Genomic DNA, 14,483 nt, shown 5'->3' on the forward strand with positions numbered 1-14,483 from the left:
CCTCCCTGCCCTCCCTCACCCGTCTCTCTTCATCCTCCCTGCCCTCCCCCAACCCGTCTCTCTTCATCCTCTCTGCCCTCCCCAGCCCGTCTCTCTTCATCCTCTCTGCCCTCCCCAACCCGTCTCTCTTCATCCTCTCTGCCCCTCCCCCACCCGTCTCTCTTCATCCTCTCTGCCCTCCCCCACCCGTCTCTCTTCATCCTCTCTGCCCTCCCCAACCCGTCTCTCTTCATCCTCTCTTGCCCTCCCCAACCCGTCTCTCTTCATCCTCCCTGCCCTCCCCAACCCGTCTCTCTTCATCCTCTCTGCCCTCCCCAACCCGTCTCTCTTCATCCTCTCCTGCCCTCCCCAACCCGTCTCTCTTCATCCTCTCCTGCCCTCCCCAACCCGTCTCTCTTCATCCTCTCTGCCCTCCCCAACCCGTCTCTCTTCATCCTCTCCTGCCCTCCCCAACCCGTCTCTCTTCATCCTCTCCTGCCCTCCCCAACCCGTCTCTCTTCATCCTCTCCTGCCCTCCCCAACCCGTCTCTCTTCATCCTCCCTGCCCTCCCCAACCCGTCTCTCTTCATCCTCTCCTGCCCTCCCCAACCCGTCTCTCTTCATCCTCTCCTGCCCTCCCTCACCCGTCTCTCTTCATCCTCTCCTGCCCTCCCTCACCCGTCTCTCTTCATCCTCTCCTGCCCTCCCCAACCCGTCTCTCTTCATCCTCCCTGCCCTCCCCAACCCGTCTCTCTTCATCCTCTCCTGCCCTCCCCAACCCGTCTCTCTTCATCCTCTCCTGCCCTCCCCAACCCGTCTCTCTTCATCCTCTCCTGCCCTCCCCAACCCGTCTCTCTTCATCCTCCCTGCCCTCCCCAATCCGTCTCTCTTCATCCTCTCCTGCCCTCCCCAACCCGTCTCTCTTCATCCTCTCCTGCCCTCCCCAACCCGTCTCTCTTCATCCTCTCCTGCCCTCCCCAACCCGTCTCTCTTCATCCTCTCTGCCCCTCCCCAACCCGTCTCTCTTCATCCTCTCTGCCCTCCCCTCACCCGTCTCTCTTCATCCTCTCTGCCCTCCCCTCACCCGTCTCTCTTCATCCTCTCTGCCCTCCCCTCACCCGTCTCTCTTCATCCTCTCCTGCCCTCCCCAACCCGTCTCTCTTCATCCTCTCTGCCCCTCCCCAACCCGTCTCTCTTCATCCTCTCTGCCCTCCCCTCACCCGTCTCTCTTCATCCTCTCTGCCCTCCCCTCACCCGTCTCTCTTCATCCTCTCTGCCCTCCCCAACCCGTCTCTCTTCATCCTCTCTGCCCCTCCTCTCCTCTCCAGTTGTCTGCCTCCAGCTGATGCTGATGTATTGGCAGCTTCATCATTCCACCCCGCTGAGTTTGGTATCAGGATATGTGTTACTTTGTCTGTGAGTGTATGTCGTGTCCACAAGTGTGTGTTGTGTGTGTGTTATTGGGTGTATGTGTGTGTGGCTGCTCTGTGTGTTCTTCCTAGTTACTCATTTCTATTTTTGTTCCATTGATATTTTGTCCAACTCCCCGCCCCTCTGTGGAAGGGTTAGGAGGGTTAGTTATAGCGATGTTCTCCTCGTCCTCCAAACCCTCTCTCTTTTCCTACTGGACGTCCATGGAGCAAACAGACTCTGAAGTGCTGGACATTAGCACCAAGGTGCAGCTGCATGGGGTGCTCTGGAAGAGGCCCTTCGGACGGTCCTCCGCCAAGTGGTCCCGCAGGTAGGGCCTGGCATTATCACCTGTCTAGTTCATTCTACCTAGCAGCATGTAAGGCTTGGCATTATCACCTGTCTAGTTAATTCTACCTAGAAGCAGGTAAGGCTTGGCATTATCACCTGTCTAGTTAATTATACCTAGAAGCAGGTAGGGCATGGCATTATCACCGGTCTAGTTAATTCTACTTAGCAGCAGGTAGGGCTTGGCATTATCACCTGCCTAGTTAATTCTACCTAGCAGCAGGTAGGGCATGGCATTATCACCTGTCTAGTTCATTCTACCTAGCAGCAGGTAGGGCATGGCATTATCACCTGTCTAGTTCATTCTACCTAGCAGCAGGTAGGGCATGGCATTATCACCTGTCTAGTTCATTCTACCTAGCAGCAGGTAGGGCATGGCATTATCACCTGTCTAGTTAATTCTACCTAGCAGCAGGTAGGGCATGGCATTATCACCTGTCTAGTTCATTCTACCTAGCAGCAGGTAGGGCCTGGCATTATCACCTGTCTAGTTCATTCTACCTAGCAGCAGGTAGGGCATGGCATTATCACCTGTCTAGTTAATTCTACCTAGCAGCAGGTAGGGCATGGCATTATCACCTGTCTAGTTCATTCTACCTAGCAGCAGGTAGGGCCTGGCATTATCACCTGTCTAGTTAATTCTACCTAGCAGCAGGTAGGGCCTGGCATTATCAACTGTCTAGTTCATTCTACCTAGCAGCAGGTAGGGCCTGGCATGGTGACACAAGTACTGGCAGTGTATATAGAAGGGGGAAATAAATGACAATGTTAACGTTGGTTTACAGATGAACAACTTTTTTTTGTACATTCAACTTTAATATAAAAAAAAAGGCATTTTACACAACAGCATAATCCCGGAGGTTAAAAAACATTAGTATATCATGATTAGATAAGTGTTCATCCCCCTCAATACATGTTAGAATCCGCTTTGGCAGCGATCACAGCTGTGGGTCTTTCTGAGTTAGTCTCTAAGAACATTGCACACCTGGATGGTACAATATTTGCAAGAAAAATGATTTTTATTTCTTCAAACTCGGTCAAATTTGGTTGTTGATTATTGCTAGACAGACATTTTAAAGTCTTGCCATAGATTTTCAAGCTAGTTTAAGTCAAAACCGTAACTAGAATTTGTTTCCCGGTGTCTGTTGGAAAGCAGACTGACCTGGGTTTTCCCTTAGGATTTTGCCTGTGCTTTTTCATCCTAAAAATACTCATAACATGATGCAGCCACCACCGTGCTTGAAAATATGAAGAGTGATATTTAGTGATTTGTTGTGTTTGATTTGTCCCAAACATAACACTTTGTATTCAGGACATAAATTTCAATCAGGTTAGTATTGTGGAGTAACTACAATATGGTTCCATTTCCTGTCTGACAACTGGGCTGCTGTGGGATCGGCCTCTTCCAAGTTCAGTACTGTCTTTGTCGCCCAAATGGCAGAATACTCTGCCGTGCTTTACTTCTGCCGTGATAAAGCTCACAGTCAAACTCTTGGCTCGGATCCATCATGGTTTTCCCCTACTACAGTAAGTGCTATCTATGATCAGAACAACCTAGTCCTGTTTCTCATTGGATCCTCACATAGCACTTAGCCTTACACAGAATAGCACTAGAGTATCACATCAATAAAACATCCCACACAATATCGGCATTAAACAAAGACATCATAGCTGATGTGCAGATACTTCAGAAAGTATTCATACCCATTGACTTTTTACACATTTTGTTGTTACAGCCTGAATTTAAAATGGATAAAATGTAGATTTATTTTTGTTGTCACTGGCCTACCCACAATACTGCATAATGTCAAAGTTGAAATTCTGTTTTATCAAATATTTTACAAATTCATTAAACGTGAAACTTGATTCAATAATTATTCAACCCCTTTGTTATGGCAAGCCTTAATAAGTTCAGGAGTAAACATTTGCTTAACAAGTCACATAATAAGTTCCATGGAGTCACTTGTCCAATAATATTGTTTAACATGATATTTGAATGACTACCTAATCTCTGTACTCTACACATACAATTATCTGTAAGGTCTCTCAGTTTATTAAAAATTGTAAAACAGAAATATCACATTTACATAAGTATTCAGACCCTTTACTCAGTACTTTGTTGAAGCACCTTTGGCAGCGATTACAGCCTTGAGTCTTCTTGGGTATGACGCTGCAAGCTTGGCACCCCTGTATTTGGGGAGTTTCTCCCATTCTTCTCTGCAGATCCTCTCAAGCTCTGTCAGGTTGGATGGGGAGCGTTGCTGCACTGCTATTTTCAGGTCTCTCCAGAGATGTTCGAACTGGCTGGGCGACTCAAGGACATTCAGAGACTTGTCCCGAAGACACTCCTGCGTTGTCTTGGCTGTGTGCTTAGGGTCGTTGTCCTGTAGGAAGGTGAACCTTCACCCCAGTCTGAGGTCCTGAGCGCTGTGTAACAGGTTTTCATCAAGGATCTCTGTACTTTGCACTGTTCATCTTTCCCTTGATCCTGACTAGTCTCCCAATCCCTGCCGCTGAAAAATGTCCCCATAGCATGATGTTGCCACCACCATGCTTCACCGTAGGGATGGTGCCAGGTTTCCTCCAGACGTGACGCTTGGCATTCAGGCCAAAGAGTTCAATCTTGGTTTCATCAGACCAGAGCATCTTACTTCTCATGGTCTGAGAGTCTTTCGGTGCCTTTTGGCAAACTCCAAGCGGAATATCATGTGCCTTTTACTGAAGAGTGGCTAATGTCTGGCCACTCTACCATGACGGCCTAATTGGTGAAGTGCTGCAGAGATGGTTATCCTTCTAGAAGGTTCTCCCATCTCCACAGAGGAACTCTAGAGCTCTGTCAGAGTGACCATCAGGTTTGTGGTCACCTCCCAGACCAAGGCCCTTCTCCCCCGATTGCTCAGTATGGCCGGGCGGCCAGCTCTAGGAAGAGTCTTGGTGGTTCCAAAACTTCTTCCATTTAAGAATGTTGGAGGCCACTGTGTTCTTTGGGACCTTCAATGCTGCAGACATTTTTTGGTACCCTTCCCCAGAGCTGTGCCTCGACACAATCCTGTCTCGGAGCTCTACGGACAATTCCTTCGCCCTCATGGCTTGGTTTTTTCTCCGACATGCACTGTCAACTGTGGGACCTTATATAGACAGGTGTGTGCCTTTCCAAATCATGTCCAATCAATTGAATTTACCACAGCTGGACATGTTGTAGAAGCATCTCAAGAATGATCAATGGAAACCGGTTTCATCTGAGCTCAACTTCAAGTGTCACCGCAAAGGGTCTGAATACTTATGTAAATCCTTCTTTTTATATATATATAAATAAACTTTGTCATTATGGAGTATTGTGTGTAGATTGCTGAGGATTTATTTTATTTTATCCATTTTAAAATAAGGCTGTTACATAACAAAATGTGGGAAAAGTCAAGGGGTCTGAATACTTTCCGAGGGCACTGTACATGTTAATTTACAGCATCAGGCTGGTTCCTCCAGGCTAGGTTATACCCTGGACATTATATGGTGACCAGGCTGGTTCCACCAGGCATTTAAGAAGTACACAATAAACAACAAATAATGTCAGTTTACATAAATGATGTTTCACATTTGGGTGATCAAATGTATCCAAGTAACGAAGTGGTTTGCCTTCTGTATTTTATTACAAATGATGAGCCTGTGAAATTATTTTTGGAGGTCACTAAACCATTGCAATCACATTACAGGACATGTTATCATACCTTTGCTCCTTCTGGTAGGTCCCGGCATCTGTTCATGACAAGGGGATCAATCTGGCACCCAACTGTGCACTGTCTAACAGAAAAACAGGGTCAACGATTGTCTACATCACTCAAATATAACCATAGCTCGAGAAATAACGTAATCTCATTTGGAAGCTACTTCTATGCTTTACAGATGCAGACTGACTGGCTCCAGATTGGAAATACAATGACATTACTAAAGTAGGCAAATAATTAGTAGGAGACAACATTGCCATGTTATGATGCTGTCAAATTTATTTTAGGGGGATGGTCATGTCGCTCTTGCTGCTGGTGAGTCTCTGATCCACCTCTACGTAGACGACACCATTATGTATACTTCTGGCCCTTTGGACACTGTGTTAACAACCCTCCAGGACAGCTTCAATGCCATACAACTCTCCTTCCGTGGCCTCCAATTGCTCTTAAATACAAGTAAAACTAAATGCATGCTCTTCAACCGATCGCTGCCTGCACCTGCCCGCCTGTCCAACATCACTACTCTGGACGGCTCTGACTTAGAATATGTGGACAACTACAAATACCTAGGTGTCTGGTCAGACTGTAAACTCTCCTTCCAGACTCACATCAAACATCTACAATCCAAAGTTAAATCTAGAATTGGCTTCCTATTCCGCAACAAAGCATCCTTCACTCATGCTGCCAAACATACCCTTGTAGAACTGACCATCCTACCAATCCTCGACTTCGGCGATGTCATTTACAAAATAGCCTCCAACACTCTACTCAACAAATTGGATGCAGTCTATCACAGTGCCATCCGTTTTGTCACCAAAGCCCCATATACTACCCACCACTGCGACCTGTACGCTCTCGTTGGCTGGCCCTCGCTTCATACTCGTCGCCAAACCCACTGGCTCCAGGTCATCTACAAGACCCTGCTAGGTAAAGTCCCCCCTTATCTCAGCTCGCTGGTCACCATAGCAGCACCCACCTGTAGCACGCGCTCCAGCAAGTATATCTCTCTGGTCACCCCCAAAACCAATTCTTCCTTTGGCCGCCTCTCCTTCCAGTTCTCTGCTGCCAACGACTGGAACGAACTACAAAAATCTCTGAAACTGGAAACACTTATCTCCCTCACTAGCTTTAAGCACCAGCTGTCAGAGCAGCTCACAGATTACTGCACCTGTACATAGCCCATCTATAATTTAACCCAAACAACTACCTCTTTCCCTACTGTATTTATTTATTTTGCTCCTTTGTACCCCATTATTTATATCTTTACTTTGCACATTCTTCCACTGCAAATCTACCATTCCAGTGTTTTACTTGCTATATTGTATTTACTTTGCCACCATGGCCTTTTTTTGCCTTTACCTCCCTTGTCTCACCTCATTTGCTCACATTGTATATAGACTTATTTTTCAACTGCATTTTTGACTGTATGTTTGTTTTACTCCATGTGTAACTCTGTGTTGTTGTGTGTGTCGAACTGCTTTGCTTTATCTTGGCCAGGTCGCAATTGCAAATGAGAACTTGTTCTCAACTAGCCTACCTGGTTAAATAAAGGTTAAATAAAAAAAAAAAAAAAAAATGTTGCCATTACTGTTACTAGCAAAGTTCGTTAGAAAAGGCTAGCAATGCTAATGTTAGCTAGCTACAATATGGTGGTCCCATCCATCTTAGTTAGCTGGCTAAAGTTCTACTGCATCTGAAGTCAATCTGCGGACATCACAATGATGACAAAAGGTTGTCCTACTAAGTATTTTTTCTCTCTTAAAATGTTATCGTGTTTCCAAGCCAAATCCGAGTATTGAGACAGGCTAACGTCAGCTATCTAGATTGCTAGCTATTTAGGTAACTCTAGCTAGTTGGGTAGCTAGCTAGCTAACAGCAGCTATGCTAACGGTGATAATGATTATCAAAATAAATACCGAACAAAAATATAAACCCAACAATTTCAACGATTTTACTGAGTTACCGTTCATATAAGGAAATCAGTCAATTGAAATAAATAGATTAGGCCCTAATCTACGACTGAGCAGAGTTGCAGGCGTGGGTGGGCCTGGGAGGGCATAGGCAATCAGAATCAGGTTTTCCCCACTAAATGGCTTTATTACATACAGAATTACTCCTTAGCACCCCCCTCCCCCAGATGATCCCACTGGTGAAGAAGCCAGATGTGGAGATCCTGGGCTGGCGTGGTTACACATGGTCTGTGGTTGTGAGGCCCGGTTGAACATACTGCCAAATTCTCTAAAACAACGTTGGAGGTGGCTTATGGTAGAGAAATGAACATTCCTGCAGTCAGCATGCCAATTGCACGCACCCTCAAAACTCGAGACATCTGTGGCATTTGTGTTGTGTGACAAAACTGCACATTTTAGAGTGGCCTTTTATTGTCCCCAGCACAAGATGCACCTGTGTAATGATCATGCTGTCTAATCAGCTTCTTGATATGCCACACCAGTCAGGTGTATCTTGGCCAAAGCGAAATGCTCACTAACCGGGAGGTAAACAAATTTGTGCACAAAACATTTGAGAGAAATAAGCTTTTTTTGTGCATATTGAACATTTCTGGGATCTTTTATTTCAGCTCATGAAACTTGACCAACACTTTATATGTTGTGTTTATATTTTTGTTCAGTATAGCTACATAGCTAACTAGATGTAGTCCAAGTACCAGTATAATCACCACCAGTGGGGAGAAAGATTAACTCCAACTCCACCTATTCGGTATGTTAGGGAACTTCACGGTATCCAAACCGTACATCCGCATCCAAACTGTATATCCTCATCCAAACCGTATATCCTCATCCAAACCGTATATCCTCATCCAAACCGTATATCCTCATCCAAACCGTATCCAAACCGTATATCCTCATCCAAACCGTATCCAAACCGTATATCCTCATCCAAACTGTATATCCTCATCCAAACTGTATATCCTCATCCAAACCGTATATCCTCATCCAAACCGTATATCCTCATCCAAACTGTATATCCTCATCCAAACCGTATATCCTCATCCAAACCGTATATCCTCATCCCAACCGTTTATCCTCATCCAAACCGTTTATCCTCATCCAAACCGTATATCCTCATCCAAACCGTATATCCTCATCCAAACCGTATATCCTCATCCAAACCGTATATCCTCATCCAAACCGTATATCCTCATCCAAACCGTATATCCTCATCCAAACCGTATATCCTCATCCAAACCGTATATCCTCATCCAAACCGTATATCCTCATCCAAACCGTATATCCTCATCCAAACCGTATCCAAACCGTATATCCAGCTAGCTAGCTAGGGCTTTTCAGTCTCAAACTCCGGTGATCCTTTGTTTGAACGCATTGAGGATGAAACAACCAAGTCCCATTCTATGACGGGAAGCACCGTTGTGTAGCTGGCCACGATAAGGATTAGCTACAATAGCGGAATTTGCGGTTCACCTTAAATTGAAAGTGATGAAAACGGCCATATTTGGACTAGATATTGCTAAACAATGTCGTAATATATATAAACAAAATACAATTTGTTAGTTTGACAAAATGAATCTGTTGAAATCGTACTGTGGATGTATTAGACTTGCATTGGGGTCATACTTCTATCTCAATGCAGGGCCTCCCCTATGGATTGTGGATCCATTAAATAAGGTAGCAGCCTACTCAGTGACACCCACAGAACACAACTGTGAAGAGTTTATTTAAGTGATAATGGCCGAAAAGCCGGGGTTTGGAGAATATACTGACATGGGTGCTGTTGAGCCCAAGACAAAGTCGAGGGCCGGCAAACCATTTCAAAATGTCTTCCAAACACCGGCTTCGAGGACATTATAACTTTTATACAATGGGGTTACCAACATATTCAAATAATGATTTAAATATTTTCATTAAAAACACATTATCTTGATGAATTTATTCATACTATTTCATCCTTTCACAAGATATAGTCCCGACACAAATGTAGGGTTGCTACCCAAGTCGGCTGGTAGTTTCTTCTATTGGTTCAGTTGCCAGAGATCCGACCCAATCCTAACGGGAACAAGTCGTTCATTCTAAATGTTCCATTGTCATACTGGCTGGCAACATTCTTATCCCTTGCTTGCTCGCTAGCCAATTACAGCTAATTTAGTCACGACAAACAGAGCAGCCAAAATAACAACAGTAGCTGCATTTGCATTTTGTTTTAAGCTGTTTTTCTAGTGACATTTATTTGGATACAACCATAACAAAGAGCTAATGAAGTGCGATTTCACCTGGCGTAGAAAATGTGCTCTCTTGTAAATTTCTGCTGTTGAAAACTAAATGTTTGTCTAAAAGAAATGTGAGATAATGTCTAGATGCTTTTAATAGTGGAGATGACGTTTATAACTTCCCTGCCTGGGCTGATGAGACAGTGGATCGCACAGTCAGATGGAACAGATTAAACAGGCATTTTAACGCAATAGATTAAGCCGGTGGCAATTTGTGGAATAGACACCGACTGGAATCCGGTTTTAACCAATCAGCATTCAGCATTAGACCCACCCATTGTATAAATAAATATGAATGTCTCAGCTCTTATTGCGGAGACTTTGACTATCCCATTTCATTGTCCACAATCCACAGGTAAGACTATACAGTGCAATGTGAATGTCCAATAGGCTACATATACTGTAGGTTGACTGGTATGCTTAATGGGGATCATGTCACATTAAGTTGTCATTGTAAATAAGAATTTGTTCTTAAACTGACTTGACTAGTTAAATAAAGGTTAAATTTAAAAAAAGACAAATTATCCTATATACCCGTAGTAGTCCATTTTGACACTAGAATCAATGTTCCTGGCCCGTATCGATGCCACATAAGCCGTGTCCAAAGGGATTTGTAGTTTTTTACGGAGACTGTAGGAGGCAGAGTTTCTAAGTTTTTAGTTTCATTTCGGGTTAGTTTCAGCAAAGACAGTGTGAAGACAGCCAGAAACTGCTTCTCCAATAGAAATCACTGATCACGCTTGTAGGCGATGTTGGCTATCTAAGCTCATAGGCAGAAACACATCATCAGGTCTAACGGTGGTGTGGGTTAGCTAGTTAAACCTCTGTCTGACTCTGCTGGTATGACTTGGTGGTGTGGGTTAGCTAGTTAAACCTCTGTCTGACTCTGCTGGTATGACTTGGTGGTGAGGGTTAGCTAGTTAAACCTCTGTCAGACTCTGCTGGTATGACTTGGTGGTGTGGGTTAGCTAGTTAAACCTCTGTCTGACTCTGCTGGTATGACTTGGTGGTGAGGGTTAGCTAGTTAAACCTCTGTCAGACTCTGCTGGTATGACTTGGTGGTGTGGGTTAGCTAGTTAAACCTCTGTCTGACTCTGCTGGTATCACTTGGTGGTGTGGGTTAGCTAGTTAAACCTCTGCCTGACTCTGCTGGTATGACTTGGTGGTGTGAGTTAGCTAGTTAAACCTCTGTCTGACTCTGCTGGTATGACTTGGTGTTGTGGGTTAGCTAGTTAAACCTCTGTCAGACTCTGCTGGTATGACTTGGTAGTGTGGGTTAGCAAGTTAAACCTCTGTCTGACTCTGCTGGTATAACTTGGTGTTGTGGGTTAGCTAGTTAAACCTCTGTCAGACTCTGCTGGTATGACTTGGTGGTGTGGGTTAGCTAGTCTGCTGCTTACCTGTTTGTTTATTTACCTATACATGGTTATCCAGAATGATCCAGTGAGGATGCAGTCTATGGGCTGCTGCCTGCCTGTCTGTTTGTCTCAGTCTCTTTTTTTAGCCCTGTGTTGTTGTCCCTCTTTCTCCTCCAACTAATGCCACGTTCTCCATCCTCCTAGATTCTTCATCATCAAAGACAGTTTCCTGCTCTACTATGCAGAGAATGAGAAGAGAAGCTTTGAGACCAACAAATACTTTAACATCCACCCCAAGGTGAGCTTTACTCAACATGGTGCATGTGTTAACCTCAAAAGGTCTGCAATATTTTCACATTATATCTCACATGCATGATGACATATATATATATATATTCTACAACTATGAGAAGTTGATGCATTGTGTTGTCTTCATCCTGTCTGTCTCAGGGTGTGATCCCCTTAGGAGGCTGTGTTGTGGATCCGAAGGAAGACCAGGGCATGCCATTCGCCATGGTTATAAATCATGACGACTTCACTGTAAGTACTTAGACAATACTGTTGCTTTAATAATAGATACTTGAAATCTGCATCTCTGTATTATTAGGCAGTTACTGTATATCTCATGTGATGATGTGTAACCGATGTGAAATGGCTAGCTAGTTAGCGGTGGTGCACGCTAATAGCGTTTCAATCGGTGACGTCACTCGCTTTGAGACCTTGAAGTAGTGGTTCCGCTGCTTTTGTGGAGCGATGGGTAACGATGCTTCGTGGGGGACTGTTGTTGATGTGTGCAGAGGGTCCCTGGTTCGCGACCGGTGTCGGGGCGAGGGGACGAACTAAAGTTAAACTGTTACAGATGCGTGCTACTGTTTGTGATGTGGTATTTTTTGTCATTTAGCAGATATGTTTTTGTACTTTCTGTTGTTGTTATTACTGGTCCCCCGTGGGAATCGAACCAACAACCCTGGCGTTGTAAGCGCCATGCCCAACTGAGCCACACGGGATGTATGCATGATGTGAAGATAATATATGCTGCTGTATATTATCATGTGGGGATAATGTATGTTACTGTATATTATCATGTGATGATAATGTATGCTATTGTATATTATCATGTGATGATAATGTATGTTACTGTATATTATCATGTGATGATAATGTATGCTGCTGTATATTATCATGTGGGGATAATGTATGTTACTGTATATTATCATGTGATGATAATGTATGCTATTGTATATTATCATGTGATGATAATGTATGTTACTGTATATTATCATGTGATGATAATGTATGTTACTGTATATTATCATGTGATGATAATGTATGCTATTGTATATTATCATGTGATGATAATGTATGTTACTGTATATTATCATGTGATGATAATGTATGTTACTGTATATTATCATGTGATGACAATGTATGCTGCTTTATATTATCATGTGATGATAATGTATGCTACTGTATATTATCTAGTTATTATAATGTATGCTACTGTATATTATCGTGTGATGATAATGTATGGTACTGTATATTATCATGTCCTGATAATGTATGCTGCTGTATATTATCATGATAATGTATGTTACTGTATATTATCATGTAATGATAATGTATGCTGCTGTATATTATCATGATAATGTATGCTACTGTATATTATCATGTCCTGATAATGTATGCTGCTGTATATTATCATGATAATGTATGCTACTGTATATTATCAAGTGGTGATAATGTATGCTACTGTATAATATCAAGTGGTGATAATGTATGCTACTGTATATTATCGTGTGATGATGCTCTATTACTTCCTCAGGGTAACATTGTCCTGGCTGCAGAGAATGAGGCAGAACAAAACCAGTGGCTGGAGATGCTGCAGGAGTCTGGCAGAGTGTGAGTCACTATTTACTACATAAAGCCTCTTTAAATCTAGCTGTAAACAAACATTATGCACTGCCTCTTTAAATCTAGCTGTAAACAAACTGAAACTATGCACTGCCTCTTTAAATCTAGCTGTACTAACTGCAGCTATAAACAAATAACATCAACTTGATCAGAAGTACAGTGAAGGCATTGTTAATATTGTAAATGACTATTGTAGATGGAAACAGCTGATTTTTAATGGAATATCTATATAGGCCCATTATCAGCAACCATCACTCCTATGTTCCAATGGCACGTTGTGTTAGCTAATCTAAGTTTATCATTTTAAAAGGCTAATTGATCATTAGAAAAACATTTTGAAATGATGTTAGCACAGCTGAAAACTGTTGTCCAGATTTTAAAGAAGCAATGAAACTGTCCACCTTCAGACTAGTTGAGCATCTGTAGCATCAGCATTTGTGGGTTCAATTATAGGCTAAAAATGAGCAGTAACAAAGTACTTTTTTCTGAAACTCGTCAGTCTATTCTTGTTCTGAGAAATGAAGGCTATTCCGTGTGAGAAATTGCCAAGAAACTGAAGATCTCATACAACGCTGTGTACTACTCCCTTCACAGAACAGCGCAAACTGGCTCTAACCAGAATAGAAAGAGGAGTGGGAGGCCACGGTGCACAACTGAGCAAGAGGACAAGTACATTAGAGTGTCTAGTTTGAGAAACAGACGCGTCACAAGTCCTCAACTGGCAGCTTCATTAAATAGTACCCGCAAAACACCAGTCTCAACGTCAACAGTGAAGAGGCGACTCCGGGATACTGGTGTCTGTGTTCTTTTGCCCATCTTAATCTTTTCTTTTTATTGGCCAGTCTGAGATATGGCTTTTTCTTTGCAACTCTTCCAAGAAGGCCAGCATCCCGGAGTCGCCTCTTCACTGTTGACGTTGAGACTGGTGTTTTGCGGGTACTATTTAATGAAGCTGCCAGTTGAGGACTTGTCTGTTTCAGTTAAGGACTTGTCTGCGTTGTTCTGTGAAGGGGGTAGTACACAGCGTTGTACGAGATCTTCAGTTTCTTGGCAATTTCTCGCATGGAATAGCCTTCATTTCTCAGAACTAGAATAGACTGACGAGTGTCAGAAGAAAATCTTTGTTTCTGGACATTTTGAGCCTGTAATCGAACCCACAAATGCTGATGCTCCAGATACTCAACTAGTCTTAAAGAAGGCCAGTTTCGTTGGTTCTTTAATCAGGACAACAGTTTTCAGCTGTGCTAACATAATTGCAAAAGGGTTTTCTAATGATCAATTAGCCTTTCAAAATGATAAACTTGGATTAGCTAATTGCCATTGGAACACAGGAGTGATAGTTGCTGATAATGAGCCTCTGTATGCCTACATAGATATTCCATAAAAAATCAGCCGTTTCCAGCTACAATAGTCATCAACAACATTAACAATGTCTACACTGTATTTCTGATCAACTTGATGTTATTTTAATGGACAGAAAATGTGCTTTTCTTTCAAAAACAAGGACATTTC

General features: G+C 43.2%; 1 protein-coding gene across 1 annotated transcript in view; it reads left to right on the forward strand.

Annotated features, from left to right (window-relative positions):
* The first annotated feature begins 1,075 nt into the window (after positions 1–1,075).
* Positions 1,076–14,483, forward strand: part of plekhd1 (pleckstrin homology domain containing, family D (with coiled-coil domains) member 1) — a 35,556-nt gene continuing 22,148 nt past the window's right edge. The window contains exons 1-4 of the mRNA XM_055865606.1: positions 1,076–1,720; positions 11,265–11,358; positions 11,511–11,600; positions 12,883–12,959. Of these exons, the coding sequence (XP_055721581.1) occupies positions 1,566–1,720; positions 11,265–11,358; positions 11,511–11,600; positions 12,883–12,959 (416 nt within the window). The 5' untranslated portion in view covers positions 1,076–1,565. The remainder of the gene's footprint in view (positions 1,721–11,264; positions 11,359–11,510; positions 11,601–12,882; positions 12,960–14,483) is intronic.

Source organism: Salvelinus fontinalis, chromosome 16 (assembly GCF_029448725.1).
Source record: "Salvelinus fontinalis isolate EN_2023a chromosome 16, ASM2944872v1, whole genome shotgun sequence".
NCBI lineage: Eukaryota > Metazoa > Chordata > Actinopteri > Salmoniformes > Salmonidae > Salvelinus > Salvelinus fontinalis.